This window comes from Humulus lupulus, chromosome 1, assembly GCF_963169125.1.
Source record: "Humulus lupulus chromosome 1, drHumLupu1.1, whole genome shotgun sequence".
NCBI lineage: Eukaryota > Viridiplantae > Streptophyta > Magnoliopsida > Rosales > Cannabaceae > Humulus > Humulus lupulus.
The window spans coordinates 180774055-180788201 of record NC_084793.1 but is presented as its reverse complement, the minus strand read 5'-3'; the positions used below and the strand labels follow the sequence as shown (position 1 = coordinate 180788201).

The 14147-nt window shown below is 38.4% G+C and overlaps 1 protein-coding gene across 3 annotated transcripts; it reads left to right on the top strand.

The window, feature by feature from the left end:
- The first annotated feature begins 4687 nt into the window (after nucleotides 1-4687).
- LOC133801040 (DNA-directed RNA polymerases II and V subunit 8A-like) lies at nucleotides 4688-6986 on the top strand. 3 transcript variants are annotated; one of them, XM_062239177.1, is made up of 5 exons: nucleotides 4688-4817; nucleotides 4921-4993; nucleotides 5258-5415; nucleotides 6406-6500; nucleotides 6657-6986. In XM_062239177.1, exons 2-5 carry the CDS (start codon nucleotides 4921-4923, stop codon nucleotides 6787-6789), a joined length of 459 nt encoding a protein of 152 aa, XP_062095161.1. In that variant the 5' UTR covers nucleotides 4688-4817; the 3' UTR covers nucleotides 6790-6986. The 3 variants fall into 3 exon arrangements, with proteins under 3 accessions (XP_062095161.1, XP_062095153.1, XP_062095165.1); XM_062239181.1 differs by having other exon boundaries at nucleotides 4731-4821; XM_062239169.1 differs by having other exon boundaries at nucleotides 4730-4993.
- The last annotated feature ends 7161 nt before the right edge of the window (nucleotides 6987-14147 follow it).

Genomic DNA, 14147 nt, shown 5'->3' with positions numbered 1-14147 from the left:
TTTGTTCTGTGAAATAGAACGATATTTTTCTATCTTTCCCTGAAAAAGATACATAACCAATTTCAGGTCTTATTCTCTTGATCTCATGTGTTGATTACATCAAGTAGAATCACAAATTAACTATCATTTATTCTCTAAGTGCCCACACACTTCTTGAGGTGTAGAGTGTTGGATTAGCTTATACAGGATCTTTATTTATTTTCATGTATATCTAATATTAAACAAATTAATACGAGATAGCCTAAAACATGTTTCTAAAATTGAATTCAAGAGAAACAAATAATAGAATACTTACAGTATACGCAGCGGAATTAAAGTGTCCTTCCTTCAGTTTCTCTCGCTCTTGTATCCTTTCTGTCGCAGAGTATTATCAAGAAACTGAACCGATCTTCTATTTTCTTCACAATCTTCCAATGTATCCTTAGAACCACCTAGACTAGTGTGGGCAATTCTCAACACATAAGATAGATATAGAAAGAAGAAGAGAAAATAACAAAGTGGCTTAGAAAAGGACTTGTGTTTAGAGAGAATATAAAACTATCAGAAAATCTGACTTGTGACTTATCAAACTTGTGTTTTGACTTCTCTCTAAGCACTCCTTTTATAGACTCAATTAGGCCATTTAATTTAATTAAAAAATCAATAAAATAATAGCCATTTTGAAGCCCTAGGTCGAAATTATCATGGGCTATAGGCCCGTGAAATTTCTCATTTGATTATAAGCCTATTGGACTTAAAATCAAGGCCTGTATTATTTTCTATTGATTTAATTAATTAAATAATTATTTAAATCATTTATCAAATTAATTATTTATAATTTGAACCTTGATTTAAACTTATTTATTAATTTAGATACCAATTTATCTTAATTAATAAATCTGCCATAATTTCTCTTTTCTTCTCAAAATTACACAACTCTGTGAAACTATCCAAAATTGACCTGGTCAACTTTGATAATTCTAATTGATGATTAAATCAATTAATTGAGACTATCTAGATGATTTTATCCAAGGTACAATGGGGACCATGGGCCTATGAAATCAAGCTCCAATAAGTTATCATAAATCTAACAAATAAATTTACTAACTTATTAATTCCTCGTGACTCTACTATAGACTCGGAATTGCACTCTTGAATTCATAGAACGCTCTATAAAAAATATAGATACGCTATTAATTATTCATTGTTACAACCATAATTATCACTCAATCCTCTATAGACGGTCTACAATGAGAAATGACTAAAATACCGTTTTACCCCTCATTGTATTTTATCCTTAAAACACTTAGTTCCTTGTAAATGATATTTCAGTAAACTAATTTAATTACTGAAATGAGATCTCTATCATTTAACACCTTGAATCAAACTAAAAGGAAACCATCATTTCACTTCTTCATCAGAAGCTATAGATGTTCATATCTATGATTAACACTCCCACTCAATTATACTACCGAGTTCCCAAGATGTAAGTATGGGCTAGTCCGTAGGGTAAGCTGGTAACGAACAAGTCAAAGAACTCAAATAATACAATAAGTTAGAATACTAACCACTCAGAATTGAGATTGAATTGACCTATGGTCAACTATATGATATGACTAGAATAGATAATAACGGTATGTTTACTTATCTTATCAACTGTCAATATCAGTCCTGTTCGATGTAACAAATACATCTGATCTTATCTACTTTGCTAATGTTCTGGAAAGAACATAACGTTGTAATGTGTAAGTAGATCATATCGTAGATTGGCAAGTCAGTGTAAATCCGGTGCACTGACTAATCTTAGGACTAACTTATTTTGAACATATAATCATATTTATATTCCACTATGATTACGTCACTATAAATAAGATTAGTTATATGCTCGGGATTTAATAGAAGTTTATATTAAACAAATAATCATGAAAATAAAACATGTGAGCAAAGTGATTGACCAAGTCAAAAAATGATTTCTATTCTTTTATTGATAATAAAATGAGATTACAAAGAATTTGAGTTTTAATTAGGGCATAAAACCCCAACATAGAGAACGTTGTGGAAGATCTTGGCGTGAGTACCTAGGAGCAGCTTGGATAGGAAGTTCATTCAAATTACGAAAAGAAAGCAAGGACACTTGATAGGCATCAAGAGGTATGTTTTCTATTTACTTACTTATGATTAATGTATGTATATTAATGGATCTGCATATTTAAAGGTAGTTTAAATATGTAACAAAATTTTTGTTGTACACTGGGCCAAACCCACCACCATTCCGCTGCGCATTAAGAAACTCGTTCCTTACACACTCATGGCTGGGTGATTCAATCTGATTGTCTGCTGCTTAGGTATATTCTGATCAACTCCAATGATGGTCTAGCTGGCTCCAATGGTAGGCTGACTGACACCTGGAACCCGTTGATGTCCAGGTCTAGTGGCTGGCTAACTGGCTCTTAGAATCTGCTGCTGTCCAGCTGCCGAGACCGGCTGGCTGACTCCTGGAACCTGCTGCTATCCAGCTGCCGAGGCTGGCTGGTTGACTCCTGAAATCTGCTGTGGTCCGGGCGCAGATGAATGTCCATGTTTAGTCATGGTTACCTGTTCACCTGCATTGGCAATAAAATTCTGTATGTTAGACATGGTGGGTGGAGTTTGATAATTCCTTACCGAGGATGATGGAACTGTCTGACTTGGTCCATCATTGTTAGAGATAGGGGTAAGGTCACCCAAAGGTTGCATCAGGCTAATTGGGCCTCGGAAGCGGAATGGCTAAACCTCGGTGGCTTGAGAGGACATGACCTCCATTCGCACGAGCAGGTCAGCATTCTCAACTTCGAGCCTCCTCATTTTCTCGCGTTCTTCATTCATTTGGGCGGTAAGAGCAGCGAGCTAGGCAGACATATCGGGTGTCTGAGGCACGTCTAACATGGCTCTCAAGTGAACTCCTTGATTTCTTTCTCAATCGTCTGATTGCTAGGGCCCCACGGTGGGCGCAAAATTGTAGATGTGATTTCCTACAATTGATTAGAAGGACACCAACAACCTGTCAAGAACAAAGAGAGAGAGACGAAAGTTCAATTGGGAGCATAGATGGGGTGTCAGCCAAAGGGACTCCGACGCTCAAGTTAGTCAGATTGTAACGAAAGCTAATTGAAAGTAAAAAAACTATGATGTAAATAATGAAATTGTGATGGATGAGTAGTGGAATGGTTAGAGTGATGGTGGCGATGACAGCGGGACTGAACGGTTGGGTTAAGTCCGGTGAGGTCAGATCAAACTGGCTTATTCGATTGCTTGACTGGATCGCTGAGAGAGAGAGAGTAGCCTTCGTTTTAATAAGAGAGTAAAAGAGAGTCAAGTGATTATCCGATGTCCTCTTCTCAAACCCTGAGGGTCTTTTTTATAGTCGTCATCTTCTGTCCGTTCATCTCGTCTATCTCACCCGTCTGACCAGTTCTCAGTGGTTCCCCTCCGATCTTCATGGGAAGAGGAGCAGTTTTTTGACAACTTCAACGTCTCTGGCTGACTAAATGCACTCGAACTCGGGCCTGGGTGCCAGCTGGTCCGTTTGGATGGCTTACATAATATGTATGGGCCCATTTACATTGGTTTGGGGCCTTACTGGTTTATTGGGTCTGATGAGCTAGTCTGGCTGAGTAGTTGGATTTTAATTGTAGACTAATTTTGTCCACTACAAAAGGAGAAGGACGAAGGGAAATTTTTTTTGTTTTATGATTAATTTTTATTCTTTTTATTTAAGATATATTGTAAAAAAAATTATTTGTTATTAATTAAATTTTTAATTTTTAAATATTTAAAAAATTATTTCATTAATTTGAAATTTTTAGTATGGTTTATTTTTTAATATTTTAAAATTATTTTTTAAGAATTTAATTATTATTATTTAAAAAAAAATTAAACTAGTTTTAATAAAAAGCTTACAATTTGATCACGACAAAATTACTAATTATTCTGATATATGATATTGTCACATTGACAGATAAAATATCTTATTATCAATATAGTGATGATAAATTTTAACATGGCGAATCTTTAAGGGGCAAAATCATATAATGTTTTATAGGGGCAAGATATATAGTGCTCATGATTAATAGTGGAAAATTCTATTTATTCTTTAACAAAAAAACACATGCACACTAGGGGTGAGCATCTAAACCGACAAACCACGGTGACCGACCGCACCGCACCATACTACACCACAAACCGCGGTGTCAAAAGTGTAATGGTTCGGTATGGTTTGTATTTTAGCTAAACCGCGCGGTGCGGTGCGCGGTTTGGCGGTGTGAAATTTTGGTTTGCACCGCACCGCACCGCATACTTACAAATATATTAAAAAAAATAAACTTTACATATATACCATTTTTTATAGTTACCCAATATGAGAGACTTGTATATTTTTTTTGTGTTTCACTGAACTTAATTGATAACTTGTGATGTTGTTTAGAACTTATTAAGGATTTGTTATGAACTAAGGATTTAGTAATTTTTTTAAAATTTAAATTTTGTTATGGCATATTTTTTAACACAAACCGTGGAAAACCGCCCAAACCACACCGCAAAAAATGGTTTGGTTTGGTCGGTTTGGTGCAACCAAATCACACCGCATGGTGTGTTCTAGTTACTAAATCGCACTTGTGACGTAGTGTATTAAAAAGTGTTCAAACCGCCCAAACCACACCGTGCTCACCCCTGCACAGATTCAGTATTCGGGACCGACTGCATATTTTCCATAATAATAAATTCTAAAACCCTAATTCTAATAGTGAAAAAAACAATCACATTCTCTCCTACAGGCTCGACCTACCCGACGTCAGGACTCAGTAGGTGTTTGCCAAGTCGAAGAAATTTCTGTTTAGGATCTGGCATTCGTAAACTGTCTGTTGATTTTCATTCATCTGATTTTATTTTATTTTTTCTGTAAAGATGGTTGATTTCCTTTTCGACGATTTTTTTTCGGTTGAGAGTCTAAACCCAAATGGTGAAAAGTTTGATAAAGGTATGTTATTATTGTTGCTTTTTTTATGAAAATATTTTGATACTTGTCATTCGTAAGTAGTTTCCTTGCTCATTTTAAGTTTTCTCAACTGGGGAAAATCTATCTTCTTGCTGAGAATGATTGACACTAGAAATTTGACCCAAATTTGTTATCATTCCTTTTTTTTTTTAATATTTTCTGATTTTTGAACTTTTAAGATGTATACTTTGGTGGTGGTAGTTTGGTATTCATTCCATTTTTTTCTTCATGTTATGTTTGTTTTAGTTACTAGAATCGTTGCACAGAGCGAGAAGCATGGCATGTTGTTGCACCTAGATGTGAATACAGAGATATATCCTATGAAAAAAGGAGATAGGTTCTTGATGGTTCTGTCTCCCACCCTTAATTGGAATGGAGCACCTGTTAGTAGCTTCGAGAATCAGGTACTATTATATTTTATTTATACTCCCATTTGTGTAAGACATTGATGAACTGTAAGTCTAGATTCAAATTGGTAATGTTGCTTGTCTGTTTCTTCATGAACATTTGAAGTCATCTGTTGATGTGGTCTCTGACATTTTATAAACTTGCTAGATAATCTTGCTGCCTTATCAAATGCTGTGTATTTTTATGTATATATACTGGCATTCTTTCCCATGCTAAAGTTACTACGAGATGATAGTAAGTTCTTTGTAATGTTATGGTGAGGTCCCCAAATGCTTAGCTCCCTTCGAATTGGCCACAATACTCTTTATCTTGATAATGATGTAGCACTAACTATCATTCTACTAGTTAAAATATTTACCCTTCTTGAGTACAAGGGATACATATATCAGGTGATGAAATGCGGGCTTTCATGTCTACCTATATAACTCTTTTATGATTAAAATGACTAAAAGTTCAATCCGACTTAAATAATGCGTAGATTGAGACTGGAACTAAGCAGGGTGGGTGCTCGCTTTGGTTTCAGCAAATCTGTATATTTGAGTGGGAACAGCAGTTCATAGAGCAGGATTCAGGAAATAGAATAGGGAAGGAACAAAAGTAAGAAAATATACAAACAAGATTCTATAAAGGAGAGATATCTAGCTAGAGGAGGATATCTGGCAGAACGTGCTAAGTTCCAACAACAACAACTAGGTCAAGTAAAAACAAAGGAATATCTGTTTTCAGGTTAAAGGGGTTATACGTGTTGGAATAGCCTGAGTTGGGAAGGTAGGAGCTTAGACTCTTCTAATGATCCACCTCAGCAGTTTTTCATTGTGCAAGGTCTCTTTATTGACCATTAATATGAAAATCAATTTTAAAAAAGCTAGTGCAAGTATTCTTTTGTTCTTTTTAACTTGTTCAAACTATTTTTCTCTGATGTGATTGTGAAGTAGCAAAAACGCTAAAGTTACATAATATGTACTTGCTTTGTGCTTCCTTTCCAGGCTGAGCGGAAATCTCTTGCTGACAAATTTGAATACATTATGCATGGATTGCTCTATAAATTGGCAGAAGAAGGCTCAGGGTCTGAGTTAAAAGTGTAAGTAATGTAATGAATATTTGGACATACAAGGTGCTTGTCGTACATGCATGAAGATTGTATCTCATACAATCATAGAATTGGCTCATTTCTTGGGTTATGGATTTTTTTATCTAAATCAATATGACCTCTTACAGGATTTGTATTTTGTTTCAGGGGGATATATGTTTCTTATGGTGGGCTTCAGATGGTGCTGAAAGGGGATCCTGCCTGTTGTACTAAGTTTAGGCATGATCAGAAGTTATTCCTGCTTATTAGAAAGGTCCCTTATGATTTTGTTGCAAAGTAAAGAGTTGGTGATAGATAGAAAGTTCTTAATCATATGCTGTAATGCACATCTACACAAAATTCCTGATGTTTCAATTGTAATCCATACACATTTGTCCTCCATTTTCAGTTTAGCCTTTAAAACAGTGTGTTATGCATTTGTTGGGAACCTTAGCCAAGGATAAAGCAATACAAGTCAGTCCTAGCATCTTCAATAAATTTATCTGAGCTAAGTTTAGACTAGAGGAAGTACTTTCCCTGATAAATCAAATATGAAAGAACGTTATCTCAACAGGTCAAAAAACACAGAACCCATCATATTCAATCATCATAATATATACATGTAAATATCATAATTCAAAGAATAAATTCAGGTTAGGCAGACATCTCTACAAAGAAGATTTAAAACCATTTGGAGATTTCAGCTGTAAATCCAAAATGAGTTTTAGAGATTGTGAGCTGTAATATTTTAGTCCTAAGAACAAAACAAAAACTATAGGTGACGTAAAACGTACAAAAAATACTTTCGAATAATTATTATATACGCTTGAAAGTTCAAATAAAAATCGAAATATATAAATAAAAAGTTTGGAAATTAATCAGATTCAACTGAACAAAGTTCCACCTCTTGTAATTTTTGTGTCCTCATCTCACTGTTCTTGTTTCGATTATTTTTTTTCAAAAAAAAAAACTTTTTCTTTCTATAATGTACATTCACATATATACATTAGAGGATGAACAGAATTTAGAGTTGAAATTTCTTTATTGTATTACCATTCATTACAATATATGACATAGTGTAAATACATCTCACTATTCACCCCTTTACTATTTTATCTACTTTAATAATCACTCATGAGTATACTATTGAATTAGAATCACAGGACTCATAACACTAGTATATTCTTGATATGCTATTTATTTATAATTAATACTGCCTCGGGAAAAACTCAATGGGATAAAAACTATAATAAGGAAAAAAAAGTATGATCGAGTAGTCTCTCTCTCATAATGACCTAAATTACAACTGGAAGTGACTTTGTAAAAAAGATTTTATATTTGATATTTTGAATATCTTGATTATTTATTTTCTTAAGTGTTTGTGTGAATGAGAATTTTTTTGGAAGAATATGTTTAGTTCTATCACTTTTGATGTAGCCTTCTTTTATTTAAGCAACCCATGCAATATTGTCTTCATGTAATCTAATTATTTACGCAACCCATGCAATATTGTCTTCATATAATACAATTGGATCCTTATGGGTTGGAAAACCAAAAGTCTCTTGAATATGTTAGGTCATTGATCTATGTCATTCACATTCTCAACTTGCTTCATGGAGGATATGATAAATAACCTGCATTGTGTCATAGGCTGACATTTTTACAGCGGAAATGCCCGTGCGACATCTTGACTCTTCTTAGCCAAGGTCAGTCTTCCAACCATTCGAATAACAATGGGCACATTTTACGCGCTACCGTGTGCCTCTGCACACTTCCATCTCTCGAACAACTTTCGCTGAGTCATGCTCTCAAGCATCTATGAGTGTAATCATGCATCAAAGTTATCTAGCCAAGACACTCACACTGTCCATAGGTTCTCACTATGGTAAGGCAAATCCCAACACCGATGCTCACCCAGACATTCGCAAGCCAAGGTAGCATGTGTGGCCAAGAGCCAACACCAAGCTGACGTGCCAACACCTCTCATCATGCCCCATTCGATACTATCCGATTAGCTCACGCCACAAACCAAGGACTCCCATACGTCCATGGTCCAATCCTCAAGACACCATGCCTTCACGCATGTTGGCAGGCCCTCGAGACTAGCTGCCAGACTAGTAGCACACATTGGACCTCTGTCCTTCTCAAGCATTACACACTCTTCAATCCCTGTATGCTAGCAAGTCCCACGAATGACTTCCCGTGCCATCTCGTGTCGAGACTTATGGCCATGGCGCACCATGACGTCTCTCGGAGGTTTGGGCCACGTTCCATGCAAGCGGAATCCCAGCAAGCCAAGGGAATCATCCTCATAAACCTCTGGCAGCACACTTCGACGCACTACCGGGGCGGCCCGGTAATGTCCATGAGTACTCCTACTCATGGAGACATATGAGTCCCCTCGTGGTCCTCATATGCCCGCCCTACTAGTCCTCCCAACTAATAGTAGCTCACTTGACGCACCTGGGCCAGGTGGTGGTGGAGAGCTGACACCAGGTGCTCCCCCTACAAAGAGCTTTCTGAGCTTTTAGTCTTCTACGAGGAACATATATGATTTTTGCTTGGGAGACATATTTGGCTCTCAGCTCACCAATTCTCCGAATCTCCCAAATTCAATCACACTGTTGTGTTCATTGACCCTTCAATATGGAACCTACCAAGTCTCGTCCATTTCTGGGCAATATGAAGATATTTATGAAAATGCCACTGCCGTACAAACTAGGCATCAGCATGCTCACCAGCCTGCACCCTCGCGTGCGCATCTGACCGAGCACCAATGTAGCTTGTAACATGCCCTCAAGGCCATCATGTTACACATTGCATACCCAACCAATCCTTGATTGGTTTGAATAAACCTAAATCAGTAGTTCCTAAAAGGTAACAAAATATATGTTTTATTCCATTCCAATGCCTCCTTGTAGGTGATGAGCTGAATCTTAATACATAAGAGCTCTAATTGTACTAAGATATAGTACTTTATCACTATGTATCTCTTCATTATTTTCACAAGGGAGAAATGGATCCATTTCTATATTAAGTGATCTAATAACCATTGAGTTTGCTTTGCCCATAACAAAGGTTTTGAATCCTTTTCAATATAAATTGATTGATGCAGAACTATCCTATATTTGGTATACTCAATTTGTGAACCAAGACAAATTTAGTTTTACCAAGATGTTTTATTTCAAATTCTTCTTTCAAGTATAACATTGCCTCTTGTAACTCTTTATTAGTGCTAATGATGTTCAAATAATCAACATAAACAATGATAATTACACATCCATGTTTTGTTTTCTTAATAAAAACACATGGCCAGATCAAGTTTTTATTTGTATCCTTTCTTTAGTAAATATTCACTCTTTTTAAAAGTCTTTAGTAAATGTTCACTTAAGTAATTGTGCCACATGCGTACAAATTGTTTAAACTCATAGAACAAATTGTTTAAACTCATATAGAGATCTCTGATACTTTATCTTACATATCTCTTTAGGTTTTGAACTTAATGCTTTAGGCATCTTAAATCCTTTGGGGATTTTCATATAAATATCATTATCTAGTAATCCATATATGTAAGCTTTAAATTTTCAAAAAACTAGTAGGCTAATCATCCTTAAATTTTCAAAAAACTGGTAGGCTTATCAAATATCTATATTTGATTGCATCCATTACAGGAAAATGCATTTCTTCATAATCAATTCTAGGTCTTTGAGAAAAACCTAGTACAACAAGTCTAACTTTGTATCTTACAATTTCATTTTTTTTATTTGCTTTCGTATGAATACCCATTTGAATCCTACAGATTTCACAACTTCTGGTGTGAGAACAAAAGGTAACATTTCTCTTACCAAGTGAATCTAGTTCAGCTTGGATAGCATCTTTCCATTTATTCCAATCATGCCTACTTTGACTTTCAGAGAGATTTTGGTTCATGATCATCTCATTCATTTTTGGACTTTCATAAACAGAATAACTGAAATTACAAAATAGATACAAGATATGCAAGAAATAAAGGAGGATACATAATTGTTACATGTATAGAAATGTAAAAAAAAAAAAAACGCATCTTCAACAATTATCAAAATAATAATATTAACTATATAAAAATTATTGGGTATTAATCTTGATTTTTTAAAAAAAAAAAATATACCATCTTATTATTATAAATTTGCAGTTAGAATTTCAGAAAGACAATAGATATGCAATTACAATTTTAAAAGGACACTCTATACTACAAGAAAAACTAATTGCATAAGAAGTAAGGTGACGTTTAGTTGGGAGTAATGAAAATAATAGAATATAAATGAGAATGCTAATGAGAATAGGAATGTAATAGAATAGTGTACGCCCTGATGTTCAGCCCGGGTCTTTTATGCAGCTCGAGTACAGCTGGCTAGCTAAGAACAGTACTAAGGGACCCACAAGTTGATATCTCCTCTGCGAAGGCAGTGCGACCCCCCGGGTAATAACACGAGCTGAGAAATACGAAGCATTAAGGTACGAGCTGTAGATGGATATAAAACACAACATCCTGGGCACGAGCTGGCGTTATGTTCAGGTCGTGGTACCCTGACAATCTGCCATATCCAGGAGTCTTTATAAACTTGGATACGTTATTTGTAAACGTGCGTGGTCAGGCATTACATGTCCGTTGACACGCAACATAAACGTGCGTGATCAAGCATTACATGCCCGTTTATGCCAGACGACCCATGATCAATTTTACCTAATAATTAGACCATACCTTAACATATATTGTAATATTCATCATTTGTGGAGGATAGGTAACATATAGGATGGATATCCACGTGATGACCCCTGCACCTATCCTGGGATGGTTCTTCTATAAATACCAAGACCTTGGATAGAAAAGGGGTTGGGTTTTTTCTGTGTAATATAAATACTTTGTCAAAATATAGAGAGAGATACAGTAATAATATCGACTCGTGGACTAGGGGGATTTTAGCCTCCGAACCACGTAAAAAGGAACAAGTGTTCTTTTTATTTCATTCTAAGCATCCTTAAGAGTCATTATTCTTACTACAGTTTAACCTTAAGCACTAGTTTATTCCAGCTAGTTACGTAATACATTGTTGGCGAAAAATCGCGTCAACAGTTTGGTGTTTTCGTTGAGAGCTGCAAATTAGTGCCATTGAAAAAGATTCAGGAAAAAGTTCATCATCGTGGTCACTTGTTCAAGGCACGGTAACGAAATGGATCAACATGGTGGGCAGGAGGCTCACCATACCGCTGTTTCCGACGAACTAAACCTGGAGATTCAGCAGCGGTCGGGAAAGCAACCGATGGGCCACAGCGACACCAGAAGTTCAGCACCTCTACTGCCGAATCTGAACCCGGATTACTTGACTACAGTGGAGTTGGAGAACATGCAGTTGAGAAGCCATCTAGGAAAAGCAAACAAGCAAATCGAGGAAGTCTTGGCTCGGCTACCCCCTCTTACAACCGACGTTAACATCGGAAAGAGGCAAGGCGGGACTCGTAAGTCTCGCCGGGATAGTCGACCCAGGCCCAGTCGATCGGTTAGAACCTCAACTCCAAGTTCTACGCCCGTTTCACACAATCACCAAGAAACCCTGTTTGGTGGCTTTCCCAGAGACCATCAACAAGTCAGCAGGTCGGTCAGAACCTCGACTCTGAGTTCGGTGCCACCGTCAAATGCCCATGGCAACCCACGCAGACGGTCAAGGACGAACTCGCAAAGACGACATGTCCCAACCGACTTCCCTGTACCGCGATCAGATCGCCAGGCATAAAGAACCAGAAATGGTGGAGCAGAGCGACTGGAAGCTAACTTGGTCCGACCTGATGGGACGAGGATCGCCTCACCAATCAGGCATCCTCCGTCACCGATAAGGCACCCGTCCCCACCTTGTTCAGCTCGAGATGTTCCTACCTACGGAAACAACAGGAGAAATCCTCCTCCCGCTGCCCCTACTCATGCCCCGCGAGCACGCGGGAATATCCCAGATTCTCATCCTCGGCCGCAAGCTCTGAGTTTTTCTAACGGAAGCTATTGGATGGAGGGTCGTCGAAGTGAGAGGACCAGTGCAGATTTGAGGAATCAGCTGAGTTCGACTCAGAACCCTCGAGTTGATCCACATACCGATCTGTGAGATCGCCTAAATTCACAAAGAACCAATTCAGCTCGCGATGGAGTCTGCGGCACTCACCACGAGGGAAGTCCTTCCGAAGTGCGTGATAACGGGAATGCCCCACCAAACCAAGCTCAAACTTGGAGGGACCATAACCCGTCAAACGCGTACGGTCGAATGGGAGCTGTTGAATAGCCCCAGGGAATCAAGGACCCAACCCTCGAGAGTTTGGCCCAGATGGAGGAACTTATGAAAAAACTCCTATTAGAGAAGGAAAAAGATGAGTATGACTCAGGGGATGAGCTCGAGCTTTTCGCTCCCAACATCGCTGCAACACCATACCCGCCGGGTTTCAAGATGCCCCATTTATCAAAATTCGACGGAGATGGAGATCCGTCCGACCACTTGGGGATGTTCAATACCCTAATGATGGCCCATAACATCGGACCCGAGTTAAGGTGCTTAGTATTCCCTTCAACTCTGGTCGGAGCGGCTAGGCAATGGTTCAAGCAATACAAAAAGCATTCTATCAGCTCATGGAAGAGCTTCTCCACTAACTTTAAGAGGGCATTCCAGGCTTCTCAAGCAGCTCGGATAAAGGCAGACTCCCTGGCAAACGTAAAGCAGCAGCCCGGAGAGCCTTTGAAAGCTTACTTGAGTAGGTTCGCCAACATCGCTGCGCGAGCTAGAGACACGGATGAAAGCTCTAGGCTTATGACGATGAGAACAGGAATCCTTGTTGGAGGCGACCTATGGAAAGAGATCCAGAGAAAGGGCGTCAACACAGTGGATGAGTTCCTGAACAGGGCTTAGAGGTGGATCAACCTGGAAGAGGCACGAGCTTCAGTCGCAGGAACCAGCCAAGTCCCTGCCCAACCCGTTGGAGCGGTAACAGACGTTGCAGCTATGGCTCAAACCGTTACCCAGAATAACCAAGGGGGAGGAAGCAAGAGGAAGGGAAGTGGCGAAGGCGGCCAGAATGGTTCAAAGAAAAATAAGCTCGTGGAGAAGTTCAAACCAATCTACGTGACTTACGCCGACCTCACGGATACCAGAGAGCGCATCTTCTTGGAAAATTCTGCCCGCCTTCCGTGGAAGAAGCCGGAGCCTCTAAAAAATCAAAGGGCGAAGAGAGACCCTTCAAAATTTTGTCGATTCCACAATGACATTGGTCACAACACCGATGAATGCAGGCATTTGAAGGATGAGATCGAGACGTTCATCAGGGTCGGGCCCCTGGCTCAGTATGCCCGGAATCGAATCACTTCTAATCAGCTCGCTGGGCAAAACATTCAATCAACTCCGGAAGCCCCCACAAATCAGACCGAAGCCCAGGTGAATCAAGACACCCCTCCTCCGATAATAGGAAGAGAGATAACCACCATCTCTAGAGGCCATCATCTGGCAGGCACGAGCAAAAATGCCCAGAAGAGGTATGTCAATGAGCTGAGGTCTCACAATGGAGTTGAGTTCGTCCCAGAGCAGCGTTTGTCTAAACAGCAATGATTGGAGAAACAACTGATCAGTTTTACTGAAGAAGACACTAGTC